This window comes from Struthio camelus, chromosome 1 (assembly GCF_040807025.1).
Source record: "Struthio camelus isolate bStrCam1 chromosome 1, bStrCam1.hap1, whole genome shotgun sequence".
Lineage (NCBI taxonomy): Eukaryota > Metazoa > Chordata > Aves > Struthioniformes > Struthionidae > Struthio > Struthio camelus.
This window is the reverse complement of record NC_090942.1, coordinates 166,935,263-166,951,820: the sequence shown is the minus strand read 5'-3', so window position 1 is coordinate 166,951,820 and position 16,558 is coordinate 166,935,263. Positions and strand designations below refer to the sequence as shown.

The window sequence follows — 16,558 nt, the reverse complement described above, 5'->3', positions numbered from 1 at the left end:
AGAGGAGAATCTGATCCAGTGACAATGTGCCTGGCAGGTCAAATATGACTAAGGAGAGCATGGCTGTCATCAGGATCCTCCATATTAGGCTCAGTCAGTTGCTGTCCGACATGTTTTTTGTGTATGTTCCAATAGACTTTGTGTGGGAGGGCTGGGATGGAAAACGCTGCCATCAGTATGGGAGTGTTGTTTTTTGCGTTCCTGAAAATCACTGTTGGCTGTGCTAAATGAAGATAATTGGTAGGAATCGATTAGTTGCACAGGAGGGTGTTATTAAGGGTTGAGCTCTTTTCACAAATTGCCTCCTTCTGCGTTTGTTGCTTGAGAAGCATAACCTCACGTATCCTGACATTCACAGAGCAGGAGATTGATACACTCCTTTTTCTTTTTCTTTCCTTCCCCCTTAAACTCTGCAGGTCAGTCCCACCCCAGGGTGCATCCGAGCGCTAATGAAGATGTTGTACTGCCCTTACTGCAGAGGACTGCCCACTGTGAAACCTTGCAACAACTATTGCCTCAATGTAATGAAGGGCTGCCTAGCAAATCAGGCTGATTTGGATACTGAGTGGAATCTGTTCATAGGTAAGAAGAGTTTAAATACTAGTGGAAGGAAATGCTGGTAATAACAAATGTCTGCAGAGTTTTGTGAGGTTAGAAGATACTGTTGGTCAATATTTACCAAAAAACAACTGTAGATGATTCTTACTTCTTCTGGCTTACAGTGGGAAATGACTGTTCCACCCCAGAGTCATTCTTACGAAATATGTAATAGTAATGGTGTGATGTAAAGGCTTCTGAGCTGAATTATTGCATGATATGTGAAACGTGGTGAGGAAACTTTAGTCGAGGATACAATAACAAGCTTAACATAGCAGAAATAGTGTGTATTAGAACTGAAAACTAGGGTCTTGCAAGCTGAGAAGATAGCAACATTGTTTAATATCCAGTCAACAAACTGCAGCTGCTGCTTTTCTTAAATTTGGTACTAAGTACTACAGTACTAAGCAAAGGGCTTAAAAAGTTACATACATGGCAAATTATTAATTTTCTGTTCTGGGTTAAAATATTTTAATGCTTCTCTTTCAGTATAGAAAGCATCAGACATGCAATCAACATGTTAGAATGGAGTATAAAAAATGTGTATTTAAGGAAATTGCTATTACAGTTTTGTTCACAAAATTCTTCACTATAGTAATAAAAAACAGAAGGAAATCTCCTTAAACAGCCATTCATATGTCCTGGAGCAAAAGGACTCCCAAAAGAGTAACATTTAGCAAGAGATAAGATCTTCAAGGTGCTTGTGATCATATACAGTACAAGGGTAGGATGCAGAATTAGACAAGACTAATGATAATATAGAAAGAACAGAAGCAGCTAGTTATATCAGTCATTAATGAGCATCATTGCTGTACAAAGCCCAAATTGGATTTTTGGAAAATAGAAGCAGCTGGAAAACAAGAGATAAAACTGTCTTTATTATAAGTAAGGAAGGAAATTCTTGTTTCTGCTTTTGGGTAGATGATGTATTGGCAATCTCACTCTGCTTACTTTCCAAATTCCACCCACCAATGTGACTTTTAAAGCTTGACTCTGAATCACTCATGCATTTTCACTTTACTCAGCACAGAGGTAGTGGAAGATGGTAGGGAGAATAAAATAGAATGAAAAATGAATCAGAGTAAGCAAAATGAAAAACAGTATTGAGTGTTTTATAAAAATAGCACAAATAATCAACAGTAATGAACATGCCTTCTCAGTTCCTTGCACTGTTTAAAGAAGCCACTAGGACAAGCAGTGCTGTATGGGGGATACCCATGGGATTACTGGTGTGAAAGGAAAAGAGTAGGCTGGGAGGAGTTGGTCTGTAAGAAAGTTAAGTAGGAGCAGACGGGAATGCAATGCCTACCTGCTGCAAACTTTGCGTAAACTACTTCTCCTTTGACGCTAAAGAGTAACCAGGAGCAGAACTGTAAGCAATTCTGGACAAGAAAATAATGTAGGCTTTTAGAAATGCTTTTTAGTTGAAATAAAAAGCCCAGATTTTATTAAAGTAAGCATTTATTCAAATGAAAAGGTGGAAGTTAAGATTTCAGGTCTTAAGAGAAGATTTCCTTTTCTGATGCTTTGAATTCAGTGAGAATGCTGGGCAGAGAGTAGTTATGTGTTCAGAAGTGTGGAAGTGCTTATAGATGCAGGCTTTTAGCATCTTTGATGTAAAGCCCTTGTCTTCATTGCTCTTGCATGTTTTGATTATTCCTGCTCTCACAAAATAAAAACTGTATGAAAAGTTGCACGTGATGTTAAAAGATGGTACTAATTTAGTATTAAACACCATGTACTAAATACACTATGGACTTCCTTAAAGGAAAGCAGACTGCTATGCAATTATCCCTTCAGGTCAGTGATGACAAGGCAGTATAAAGTACAAATACATCCAGAGGTATTTTCTTTCTTCTACCTATACACCTTTCCCTGTTCAACTTGATAGGGAAGGAACAGAGATGGAGAGACAGACTTTCCTATGTTTGGAAAAGGTATTCTGTTTTATCCCATTTTGTGAGGCTTCTGACAGCTTTGCGGAAGATGAGGGTCCTTAGTCCTTCCTTTATGTAAGATTGAAATGCAGAGAGTTGTCTCTATCTCTGACAGCTGTCAGAGGCTTTCTAATAACACATGCAATTCCCTTAGTACTAAACACAACGAAACTTCTACTCACTGAATTAAAACGAATGGCAACACTTTGCAGCACCACTGAGCTATGAAAGATTGGAAATTATGCATGAGCAATTTTTATCCCTGTCCAATGTTAGGAACCATGCACGAGGAAAAGAAAATAATTTTGTGCACTAACAGTCTCTGCGTAGGCAGGAATCCCAAATATTAGTGCATATTCATACACAACGAGACAGTCTTGCTTAGCTTATAATCTGTGTATTGCGACATCTTTTTGGCAAAAGTTGGTACTGAGAGAAAATTGTTAGATGTGTTTGTCACTAAGAAAATATTGTAGTTTGCTATGTATGTTCTGGTATTGTTCTGTAGCTACTTTAACTGTTCAGCAGTACCCAAAATCTGCAAGTGAGGAGGTGCAGAGGAAAGTAAATGGGCTCCCTGACAACAGGATACATTACATATTCCACCTAGTTTATAAATACAAGCATCAGGACTGAAATCACATTTATATAGTACTAATAAATCTTATATCCACTTTAAAAGCTAGGGAGAGTGGGACAGCTTCCCCTAAACATCTGGTGCTTTACAAGATTTTATAGACTGTGAAAATTGGTAAGATGTGAAACAGCTGCAGCAGCATGACACGTGGTTTATTGTATTTTTCCTATTTGTGTCACCTTAATGTCTATGTCCTTTCTGTGTAACATTTCATTATAGGCTTTTTGTATTTTGTTGCTTTTGTTATTACACAATAAAAGCCAAATGTATCACATCATAATCTTCAAGCAGAACGCCTATGAAATTCAGAATTTTGCCTGAGAAAGGGTTTGGCGAGGAAAGGAAGGCATAGCCCTTACTAATTATATGTCATAATAAACATAATGAACTTTAAAAAAAAAAAAAAAAGTAGTAGTTAAATTCCTCTTCCAGGTATCTATATAATAGGCTTAAGAGGTATTTAGGAGTAAATCAGCCACACCACTTTGAAAATGCCTATTTTGGCAAAGCTTGCTTCTGATGTCTGTCCTTTAGTTATAACTCACCATCTCCTTTGCACTGGTCTCAGGAAAAGTTAGAAAATGAAAGATGAAAAGAATGAGTAGAAAAACTGTACTGCTGAAGAAAAAGATTACCTCATAGGCAAATCTGACTGATTCTGTGGAACAGGGAAAAGAGAATTTTCCCTGTGTCCCATAGCCCAACAGATATAGTCCAAATTATGCTTCTCTCCATGGAGCTACGCCAATTAACAATGATGAAGGTTTACCCAAGGATCCCAGTGTTCATTCTGTCATGGAAACACAGAAGAGACAGAGAGGAAGCTGCTCCCGGTTGCATAGACTCAAAACCTAACTATCAAGGGGAATTATGTTCAATTTCAGCAATACTGTTACTTGTCTTTCTCTAGCTACCCTGTATTTCATGCTCTCTTTCTATCTTGTGTATCTTCCATCTTTCTTGATGCTAGCTTCCCTTAATATTAATCAGTTAATTCCCATTAACTGGTCTTTTTCTCAAGCAGGAAAGACAGCCAAGGAACGTGCCCCCCTCAGAGGGCACCATACTTTCTCCTGGTGTCCTCATTAAGGTTCAGAACTAACACCTGCAGAAATATGATTTACGTGCAAGAGCGTGCATGTCATTCTGGTCCTTTTACTTATTTATCCACAGGCTCATGAACACACAGTGGCCACAACTTATTTCATATTTGCAAGACTTTTTTCACAATTAGCTGTGGGTTTAGGTTTTTTCTTCTCCTCCCTCTTTAGATAAAAATGTAGAGGATACTAAGTCTGAATATGTCAAGCAAGAAAGTGGGCTAAATATGATAGCACTTGCTTAAACAATATGAGATGGTAAACCTAGATAGTTGCTGTAATCACAGTAATGATTGTACGTAGGTTTATTTTGTAGACATCTAAAGTAAACGATAAATGCACTATTGCTGTATTTAGTGATTCAAATGTACATACACTAGTACAGTGCCTGTGCAAATCACGATTGCTTTGCTGCAATCTATGAAGGTTTGCAGTTGTGCTAGTGTGTATCCATATCCACCTTCTTGCTCAGTCTGACTTTGCTAGCAGTATATTCATCTGGCAAGCTCTCTAGCGTAATAAGGCAGATCATCATAGGATTTGCTCAAACTTTATTCATGGCCAGCAAAGGTGGCATCCAGGCTCAGAGAGCCCCAGCAGCCTCTTGGTGCCAGTGCCCTGCGACACGTCCATCACAGGAGAAAATCTTACCTATCTGCAATGTTTCAGCAAAACCTTATCCTACCAGTCTTAAGTCTTATATCACTGCTGTCAGTGCAGCAGTTCTGAACTACTAAAACTTTCTCATTACTGTATTTTAAGAATCTCTTTTCTTTCTTCACATCAGCATGACTCAGACACTTACCTTAGGAAACCTCTTGAAACAGAGCTTATGCAATTTCAGTTACAGCAGCTCAATCACGTTAAGTAAAAGTCCCCATCAAAACCTTAACTACTTATTCCTAATGAAAGCTTTAGAGTGATGAAAATATGCAATCAGTTTTCTTTACAGCTTATAAAAGCCTTCAGGACTATGTAATTTCCATGTGTAAGCACAAGGATAAATATTTTCCTTTTTAAGCTTCAAGAGACCACCCAAATCTGTTTGGGTTTGTGTGTGTGGTGTTTTTATTATTATTATTTATTTATTTTTTAATTTATTGCCAGGATAACTGTATTCCTCAGGCTCCATTTTTTTTTTTATTCATTTTAAAAAAATCAGCCTGCAATTGTAATAGAATAAAGAAAACTGTAAAGGATTACTATGTGTACTGCTATTGTAAATAAGCAGAGCCATAGCTGTATAAGCAGCTGCATACTGGTTCACAAATGTAGGAAATCTCAGAAGTGTACCAAGATAGGTAAAGGAAACCTGTTCAAACGTTTGAGTAGTTTTCTCCTCCTTTCCTTACAGCATACGGTATCTGTTCCTTCTACATGTCCTTTCACACTATAGACTAGTTTTCCATCTCTTGTAGCTACCCGTAGAAAAAAGTCTTTCTTTTCTTTAGTGAAACCATGTTTGCCACCCATCATAATGAGAAAAAAGAAAATGTTAAGCTAATGTTAATCATCTTTTCTACTCATTTCTTAGAGAAAACTTAGTGCCTCCAGAGTTTAGAGAACTAATATTTTCTAAGTCTCTAGTCTGTATAGAATATGAATGCTATTGTTATGCACAGGTCACTGTTTTCTTAGTCAAAGTGGCAGAATTTGGTGGATGGCTCTAAGGGTTTTGGAGCCCGATTCTTATTATAAATGAAACAATGGAATCTATATTTTAGAATTATTTTTCCAACTTCATCTTATATTTCCCAAAAGCCAAGGAGAATGGGTAGAATAGTCTGTTACGCATTACTATTGCAAATTCAGTTGCTCAGAAGTTAAGAATGGTTAGACTTGAAGTTACTGACATAAATCTAATGTTCTTTATGGAAATAAATTTTAATATATTTCAGGCCTGCTAGTTTCCACAATGTATAGGCAACCTACCTTAAGGAATTTACATTTTGATTAAAAAGCAAGACTTAACATCATAAAACGTTTATGAGAAAGCAGGATAGTCACAGAAATTATGGAGTTACACAGGTGAACAGTGAACCCAACTTGATGATGCCTAATTAAAAATTACAGTATTATCATTTCTAAATTCTCTACCAAGTAGCAATTTCTGTGTTCCCACATTTTTCCTCTTACTTTCCAGAAATAATGTAATCACTGCTTACACCTTGAATATGACACCAAGACCTGATAGCTACTGGTTAGTCAGAGTATGTAGGAGCAACCCTGAAATAGAGGGAACATCACCATACAGTGAGCAAAATAACAATGTGTAGAAGAGAAAACCACATCTGTGTTTTCTCCTACTGTGTTTTTCCCCTCAGAAGCATAAAGGATGCACAATCTGGGCATGTTTACACAGTTAATTCCTCAGATGGTGATCAGTTCAACCTGAGGGAAACTAACCAAAGTTGTGGGGCTGCCAACAGCATGCAAACACCAGTACTTGACAGCTCCTTAAATTTTACTTACTTCTCCCCCTCTAACTCTCCAAGCCTCCCCCAGGGCCATACAGTTTCTTGTTAAGCAGCTTGGAGTCCAAGGCCCTGTATATTTGCTTTAGGATATGTCAGTGAAGAAGGAGGCTCCCTCCTCTGAGACGGCAAGCAAGGGTAACTGACTCCAGAGGGCTGGGGTTTGTCTAGCCTAATCTTGCCGTTTGCCAGTACTGTTGGCAGCTCTTTCCTAGGAGGCCGCCTAGCTAGAAGGATGTCAATGGGAGTCACTCAGGGTGACTCCAAAAACTTGCAAATCCTGAAGAGGGGCTGTGGGTTTATAAAGATGCAGATGCTTAGCTGAATGATAGCAGCAAGCTTTTCTTGGGCTCCTGAACTTTGGTGTGGCTTGTGGAAATGAATTGTGCCAGTTAATTACACTGTCTTTGCTAACAACAGAACAGTATTAGTGTGAGTGAAACGAGCCAGTCATTGTCATGTACTGTGACAGTTGCAAATACGAGATCAAGTTTGGCTGTTCCAGAATTCTGTCTGTACCATTCCTACACATTAGTCCTGGATTGTGTGATTTCTGCGTTGGCGGGGAAAAGAATCCCAGAGCTCGACGTGGAACATACCTGGTGTTTTCCCTGCACGTAGCACAACAGAGCCCTAACTGGACAGCAGCATTTAGGTGCTGTAGCACTAGTGCGTAGCAATACTATCATTTGAAAATAACAGTGCAGATCAGAACTGTAAATATATAAATGTATACATATAGTTTGAAAGATTTTTATGATGAAAACGTCAAACACAAATGATGACTTTTTAGTTCCATTTGCTTTCCGCATCTCCAATTCCTTCATATCGTTTTCCACCAAAGTCAAATGACTGGTTAGTGCGCATTAGCTCAGTTTGGAGGTTGCATAGAATAGTCAATTTTCCCATGTTTATATTCAGGAGAAGTGCTGTGGAAGCTGTGTTGATACTGCCCTTCAAAATGCTATGAGTGAACACAGTTGTGTTACATGAGCCATCTTTAGAAACAAGAGAATACGTTCATTATTTATTACTCAAATACTGCGTGATTCAAGCATTATTATGCTGTACTTTTCCATGTCCATGACTGTGCCCTCGAGGGAATTCATGCTTCTAGGAGTGCAATAAACAGTAATGGTCGTTTTGTTCTGGGCTACTGTATATATTAACACCTCAAAAGAGTTTCCCCTTCAGTGAAGGAATTGATCTCTTAATAATGCTCATGTGAGGCTACATCTCTGTTTACCTGTTAGGGCATCCCTCAGGCACGTCATTGATTTCCCATCTCATAGGTCAGGGACCAGCTGGAAAATACTGTGGGTCTTACCTGGTCTGGTTTCCCTTCTGATTTCCAGGGTTTGGGGCATCTGGTCTCTCTGACACATGAAATGATGTGACTGAAGCACACACCTGGATGCCAGCACTTGGCAGAGCTGCTTCGTTCATCGTTTACATATGGCTGAGTCACCTGAAAGAACTGCTTCAATGCAGTTGCTTTTTCAAGGATTACAAAGCCAACTGATGAACATGTGGCTGCCCACTCCTTTCTGCAGTGGTAAAATATTGGGAGTTGAGGAGGGGGAAAAAAACCTTTTATAAAGATTTGCCAAATACAGAATGTCTTAAGCTGAAAATAAATTCAACAGCAGATTCCTATAAAGCAATATCATAAAATAATATTCCTAATATATTATCATTTTTTTCTATTCCTCTGAATGAATGACTTGCAGGGCAAAATGAAGACTCATAGTCCTGACTATAAAACATTTGAAGATAGCATATGCAAGTATAATTTAGGGTTGAGATAAAATGCAGACTTGAGAAATCGTCTGCTGTTTCTAGCTGGAGTTAGCCAGACTAAAATGCCATCCATATCCAAACTGCAGCTGATACCCATCTCATCTATAAACATATCTGGTTAAAGAGCCAATTTGTAAACCTTGCTCCTTCCCTTCTCATAGCCTGTGTTTTGTGTAACTAGTTTTTATTGCTGTTTGACAAGAATTTAGAGAGAGCTATGGTTTCAAGTATCCTTTCAGGGAAAAGAATGCATTTTTTCTATATTGCTGCTCTTCCTGTAAGGCTGGCGCATAGGGTCATTTTTTTTTCCTTTAACAGAAATAAATAAAAATAGTTCAAATTAAGAAAAGTTTAGTTATCCACTGGGGTAAAATGTGCTTCATTTTGAACAGCATAAAGAGATTTATTTCAAATATTACAAGCAGGAGAGGGTAAATATTCATAGAACTAGTTTGAACTTGCCACTTTGGTTGCACTTGTTGAGACAATGCTGTATTACACTGGGAAGCCCGAAATTTGTATTTTCTCTATAAGCATATCTTCATTTACATCACTATTTGGCTAGCTCTGTATTGATACACTTCATATGATCTGAATTTTATGTTTTGAAAATACTCCTATTTTTAAGGATAAACATATTGATGCAATAGTTTGACTTTTGCTCACAGGAATACTAAATATTGCAATGTTTGTCTCTGTATCTATTTCTCCGCATTTTATTTCTGCGGGGGTTCAGTTGAGTTTGATACTGCATAGCTGGGAAAAGTCTTTTTTTAAACTGTGCCACTGTTTTATGCTTCTAAAACGTTTTATCTTGGAATCTGCATGAATGGGTAGAAATTATTTTCAGTCTATTTTAGAAAGCTGAATAAATATGAATCAGCTTTCAGACAATGAAAATAGAATTGAAACTATATGATAATATTTCAGATGATTGATTTGTTTGGACACATTGATTCATCAACTATTCCAGAGTCTCTAAGCTCAGTATCACAAACAAATGTTAAATTGTGTTCTCCGGTAAATGTAATAGACAGATGCATGTAACTGAACAAATTTTTTCCATGGTAGGAAACCTGTCTACCTTACTACTATCAAAAAAAGTCAGGTATACTTGAAAATAATTTAGTGAGGTTTTTATACCATATCAATAAAAGGTGATAGGTACAAATTCATGATCTCTTTGAAGTAGAAGCAAAATTGCTTGTATCAGAATTTTAAGCCATTGCCTTTACCTGATAGTGGTTAGTCTGTTTATGATAATATATCAGAGAGTTTTTAAAAATCTTGTCCCATGTCCTTAACAGGAAACTGGGCATATTTCTCTTTTGAATATGGAAACAAAGTAGTGCTGGCAACCAACCTTAATGTTTCTTTACAAAGAAATTCAAATGCTGTACATGCATAATATAGGGGGTTATAAGTAATCTGACAGTTTTCACTGATACAGTTGAGGATTCTTTAGAATCACTTCCTTATGCTTTTGTATTCCTTGAATTTCACTATAAGTTTCGGTTTGACGTTTCTCAAAGAATGAAGACTCAACCCAAAATTCAGTAAAGGAATACAAACACAAAGATAAACTCAGTCTAAATCACTACACTTGCTTCAGTTTTTAACTGCTCATGCAGGTCCTTTTTGAGCTACACATAAATGACCCCATGCTGCCAAAAGCTCCAAACCTTATTAACAGTTTGGCAAAACTAATTCAAATATTACATTTTGTATAGACATTACACTAGGTACATATGTTCTTTAATATAAATAAAATCTTTTTTTTTTTCTCCATATACATAGAAGTAGCAGAGCAAAGCTTACACTTAGTCCTCATGCTGGATTCAGAAAGAATTTTGTAAGAATAAGATAATAGAAAATTGTGAAGTATGTTGACTGAGCCATAAATTTGTCATCCTTTGGCAAAGAGTCTATAATGAAGTTCCTTATGTTGTATCCCATATCAGTGCCAGACAGTGGAGCAAAAACTTTCAACTGTCAAAGAGATTCAGGAAATACTCACTTCTTTCTAGAAAAGATTGTACTGGTTCCATTCTTGCAATATGTATCTATCTGCCCTCCATTTCTTGCAAAGAATTTTTTTTTTCCTACTGGAAAAAAAAGTATTTTTTTTCTGTCTTTTTGTCTTACTGACAAAAAGTCTTATCTTCTCTCTAGTCAAAAGAACTAGACTGGCTAAGAGTGGTGTGAGAGAACTGATGTGGCCAAGATTCATTGACAACTTTTGCAACACTGAAATCTAAATACGTTTTGGCGATGTACCTAAGAGCTTAAATAATATACTGGAGAAAAGGGGTATTCTCTTTTCATAGTAATTATCTTCATCACTCTTGGTACTTAACTAAAAAATTACCAAACCACATAGGCAGCTAAGGTAGGTAAGCAAAAGACATAGTTAAGTCACCAATATGAAAAACTCAGCTCCTAGGTCTCTTATTTCTCTGCTACTCAGTGTCACCTGCCCTGTAATATAGCATTCAATACCCCTTAATGTCATTTATATTACAAGTTAACCTATGGGAGTTTAAACTCCCATGACATGCATTTTTCATTTACCCACCAAAAGCATATACTAAACTTTCCATGTCAGTAGTAACTCACCTTCATAATATCACACTTCAATTTGCGGTAACAGTAAAGAACCTTTCTATCTGTCTTCTCTTGTTAACTCTTAAAATATAGATAACTGTAGGGAAAGCTAGCGGCTTGAAAAATACAGAATGAAATTTTGATTCCACTGGATATTTCTTACTGATCTCAAATGAAAATGAGTTTTTTCCACTAGTCTGTGCAGCTCATTGTAATGTTGTGAAACGAGGTGAAGGTCAGTCTTCACTTTCAGTGTGAAGGTTACAACAGCATCTTGCACTTAGCTCAGCTGTAGGATGAGATGAAAACCATCTCTAAGGCAATTGATGTGCCGTAGTAAATGGACACGGCCAAAAAAGGCAAGAAGTTATCCTGAGCAGGAGCCGATAAAACACAGAGCACTCACAAGTATTTAATTTGAATTTCATAGATGAAATGACAGAAAATCTTTCAGTAGATTTCACACTTCTAATAAAACATGTAGGATCATAGCCACTGGCATCTAATTATATTTCAGCATCCTTATTTTAATACGTTGGTTAAAGGAAGCTGATAAACAGAATATAGCCTGTCTGTACTACAGGAAGGTAAGAGTGACAGTTCTGGCACATATACATACAGTTTGTGATTTATGTTTCATTCACACACTGAAAAGAATAGATTTATACATTTTTTATGACAAACTAAAAATGAATCCATGAATATTTTGCTATTTGAAACTTTTCTGATATCTGCAGTGCTGGAAACGTACCTTAAATCAGGTTTTCCTTTTTGTAGCACACATACTCTTTGGTGAACTTTTTATGCCAATTAGAAAATGAACTGACTTTATTCCCTTGCTACTTTATCCTAAGAGAGTTTCTGTCATGAAAACCTCTCTGTGGGAGGCATGAGAGATAGCTGCTCCGAGCTATGCTGATGGCTAAAAACATATTAGCAAAATATGGAAATCCTCTATTCCAGATATTAATAACTGACATCCTCCTTTTAGCAAGTTGGCTACACTGGGATAAATCACTTCTAAAGTATCAGTTTTGAGTCACTTCGTAATATTTAGTTTGATTGTCTTCTCCATATACGATTAATGCATTCTCACGGCATCTTTCAACCTTTTACTGACATAAGTGCATATTGTATTTAGTTTGTTCAAATGCAGCTGCCAGAAAAAAAAAAAAAAAGTAAACCTAGTTGCCTGGTTGATGTGTTTTGGAGTGTGCATGCAAATTAATATTTAAAAAATTACAAGGATACACAACTATGGTAATAATATCTGCTATCACCCTTTTAAGAAGCCTCTTTAGCATTTCATTTGTAATCGAACCTTTTTTGTACACGTTTAACAGCAGCTTGATAAATTACTTGTGTTGAAATTGGGAGAGAAAGCGCAGCAGAACTTTAACTGATGCAAATCGTTTAGTAATGGAAACATGTCAATGAAATATACATGAAGAACTGCTTCCATTGATATTTAATGTATCTCTAAAAAATAAAATTCCCAAATGAATTCATTTGGTCAAGTCATCAGTTTACTGGCAGATAAAGAAAGTAAACATTTACTTTTCTTGTTGTGAAAGCACCTTCGAGGTCCCCACCCGCATTCAATTCAGGAAGAAAAAAGTGTCTTGATTGTAAAATTTGGGGAGTTTTTCACTCCTGCTTACAAAAAGGGTTTTGATAGTTTGATCTAATTATATGGACGATGAAGTCAGAAGCAGAGGTACACTAGTTCTTGCTAATTAGCCTTTATCCATGTATTTGTGTATAGTCTGTCAATCACCATTTTAAATCTATTCTTTGGAATCTTTGTGTGGGACTGCATAAAGTTCCATAGATAGCGAAAATGTAGTCATGTGTACGGTTTCAAGTCTGATTCACCTTTATTTGAAATCTAGCAATATTAAACCAAGTCATAAGCCTGGATATAATTTGCATCCAGATGCTTCTGTTTCCACCTGTCTTGTTGCTGCTGTTCGAGGTGAACTGACTACTAGACCTCTAGTCAGCTCCTCTTTACAAGAAAAGAAACCGTCAGGTAAATATAACTTGCGCTTTTTGACAAATAAGTAATCTAAGAGCAGAACAATAAGTTATAAATAGCTTTTTCTGAAGTACATGACAACGAATTATAATTTTGACGTTCTCATCTCAGGCTCATCTCATTTGGAACTGTTATAGGCCCAAATTGCATAAAGTCTTGTGGCTGCAGTACAATATGAATGTCAAGAATGCAACCCTTTCCACTAATGCCAGTATACATCATTTCATTGCTGTTTTTTTTCTTTTTTTAATTGTACTCACATCTATGATTTTCAGTATTCTATATAAACATGCAAAGCATGTTGCACACAGGAGTCTTGTACCGTAGCTTAATCAATGTCATAGGAAATGCATTTCCACTTGCTACAATTCTTCTCTTATTTTTCTAAAAGCATTCTATTTTATTGTAGTTTTCACCTCTGCAGCTTTTTGAAACAAGTGATTAAAGTGAAGAACACCACGTTTGTTACGGAAGAAAATAAGCATTTCCGTAGAAGGATAACATCTTTCTTTTTTTCATTCTAAACTTGGTCACAAAATCCGTGTATCATCAGAAGTCCTTTGTTTTCAAACTCTGAATGCTTATATATAAAACTGTGTTGTCTGAGATATCTTTATTCAGGGAATGTGATATAAAGTAAGTAGTTCTTCCTTAAATCAGTCTTCATTTATTTCATCTAATGTTTTGGCACTCCAGCTCAGTTTATTTTCAGCTATAACCATAATGGTTTTTTTTTGAAAAAGATGCCTCTTCATATTTTCCGCACCTATGCGCTAAGCTGTTGTAAGAGATGTAAAAGACACACAGGTCTCTGATTTGCTGGGTTTCAGGAGATTTGTTTGAAGGGAGGAGGATAGATTTTCCAAAAATTCTTTCACTCCAATTCAGAGCAGAGCTGAGGGTATGCTGCAAGGCCTTCAGGAGTAGAAGTATTATTTCAAATGTTGAAGATCTCTAATGTGAACATGAAAAAAGAATTAGCTTTTTGTTTGCTCCTAGTCCAGATTACCTTTGAATACTGCTAGAAATATACTCTTTAAAATAACAAGTAAAATTGGTATTGAATTAGTAGTTACTGTATGTGCACTCTATGCTTTTCATTCCTTTCTACTGAAAATCTATTGAAATTAATAGAATAAATGGCTATTATATTGGCATAAAACTCCACGTAGAAGAATTAGGATTCAAGGCAGATGAGTTGGTTATGAAATCTCATTATTTTCAAATCAGGCACCTATTGAATTTTCTTCATTTCAGTCTGAATTCCATAGCTATTCTTTGTAAAGAGTTTCAGTTATCTATCAGATTCCATTCATTTAAACAGATGCAGATAAGCTAGCAAATCCCTTTTGTTTGGCTTGTATTTGATTAGTGGATGTTTTTCTGGCAAAAAAGAATACCAAATCTAAATTATTGTAGCTGACCTCTTTAGAGACAGAACTTGAGAAGTTAGATAATATAAGTGAAAGGTAAGAGAAAGGGGTACAGTTGCTCTATTCAGTGTTATATACATAGACGAATTTTATTTATTGACTGAAAGCACTGAAGAGTATGGGAAGTGAGGGCGTTCCAAAGAGTATGTTAGGAGTCTTTATAATAAGGAAAATTTAAGAACATTAAAATATTCTTATATTAAAAAGTTGTATTTAATCAGAGGTGTTACATTGCTGTTTGAAGAATGGCAGCTGCAGTTGGGTTTTTTTTTGGGGGGGGGGGGGAGGGGGAGGGCAGAGGAGGAGAGGAGGATGGAGGAAATGCCTTCATAGACTTAAGAGAAGTGCCAGGAATACGAATGGGCGCCATCGCAATCAAAACAATTTTTTACAGTACAACCATTTGAAAGAAATAGTGATTCAACACTCTGCAAATGAATGTGTCACCTTTCAGTGGATTAAATTAACACAGAGAGATAAAACACAGGCCTTTGAGTATTTTCTGTACTTGACCATAGGCCAGCAGAATAGCAGGTATCTTGCTGCTTTCCTAACGTATAAACTACAAAATTTTCACAGCATTCATGGAGTTAATGTGAATGATCGCTGACCCAGATGGAGCACCTACATTAAACAAGTCTGAATGTAAATAGATCGTGCAAACTTAAGTCTTACTTGATTCCACTTTCATTCATTGGCATTGCTGAAATTTCTGGCACATATCCTATCAGTATTTCTGCTAAATTAAGACAGATTATTTTCTAATTATTGCAGTAAATTGTGGGGTGAATTGCTATTGTTTGGGGCACATAGGAGCATTGTAATGACCTACAGAGGCCTTCCCACTCTTTCAACAATTAAGTTTAAATCTCATCATTAAATGGAGGATTATCTGCCTAGCGAAGCAGCACATTTTTTTACAGTGCATGTCTATTCCCAAAACAGTATGCTAGAGTACGGGGAGTTTGTATATATTGGAAATTCAGGTCACACTGAAAAAGCACTATTGCTAAATGAGCAGTAAAACACGGATATTGATAAGACGCTTTGCAACATCTTTACGCTGCAGTTAAGGTGCAACCAGAGCTTTATTTGCTTAGGTACTAATATCTGGTTTATGTACTAGTTACAATATAAAAATAGCAGCACAGACTGGAGCCTAGACTTGCTGTCTATATATTTCCCTGGGCTCCCAAGTGATTCCTGTGACCTGTATTGAGCTTGAGGCTGTCCCAGACACAGCTATAGGTACCTGTACTGACTCCTGAGAAGCTATGTTGAGTGTTTCCAAATAGGGTGCCATCTTCCCTCATGCTATGTGTAGCTATGTCTAGAGAGTGAAGGAATGGGATAATTGTCTTTTTTTTTTCCTTTCCCTTTTTAAGGGAAGAAATAAACGAGCAAGAAGATAGTAAATAGCATCCTTAATCTGTCTTATTTCCAATATGTACAATTCATGTAGGTATAAACCTGAAAAGAGATTAATTATCACAGTTTAAGGCTTATGTACTCAGAAACTGCTATTAGGGTATCTCAGAATTCCCAGAATGATTCACATGCCGTTTCTTAGTTACTGACTTTCAATTTGAAAAGTCTTATTCAATTCCCAGCTTTTAAGGCCATAATTTTTAGATTTCAATGCATATTTGGGTAAGGTAGCATAACTATTTGAAATTTCACATAAAGGTGGAGAACTGTGCCTCTGGGAAGCTGTAGCCCAAGACAACTGAAATTATTTCTCTCTCTGCAAAATCTCACATGTAATCTGTGTAGTAATGATCCATAGGAGCATAGGAGACAAACAGTATCTGAGCAGTTTGCACCCAGAAATTGGAGTAGATGTATGTATTACATGGGGGTTTTTTATACAGAATTTTGAATGTTTTCTGAAGGTATGCCTTTATTATTGGCTTAAGTTGATCTGAGCCCATGCTGCTT

At 36.6% G+C, this 16,558-nt stretch overlaps 1 protein-coding gene across 1 annotated transcript in view; it reads left to right on the top strand.

The window, feature by feature from the left end:
• Window positions 1-16,558, top strand: part of GPC6 (glypican 6) — a 773,736-nt gene that overhangs the window by 566,296 nt on the left and 190,882 nt on the right. The window contains exon 4 of the mRNA XM_068929039.1: window positions 417-582. Coding sequence (XP_068785140.1) covers window positions 417-582 — 166 coding nt within the window. The remainder of the gene's footprint in view (window positions 1-416; window positions 583-16,558) is intronic.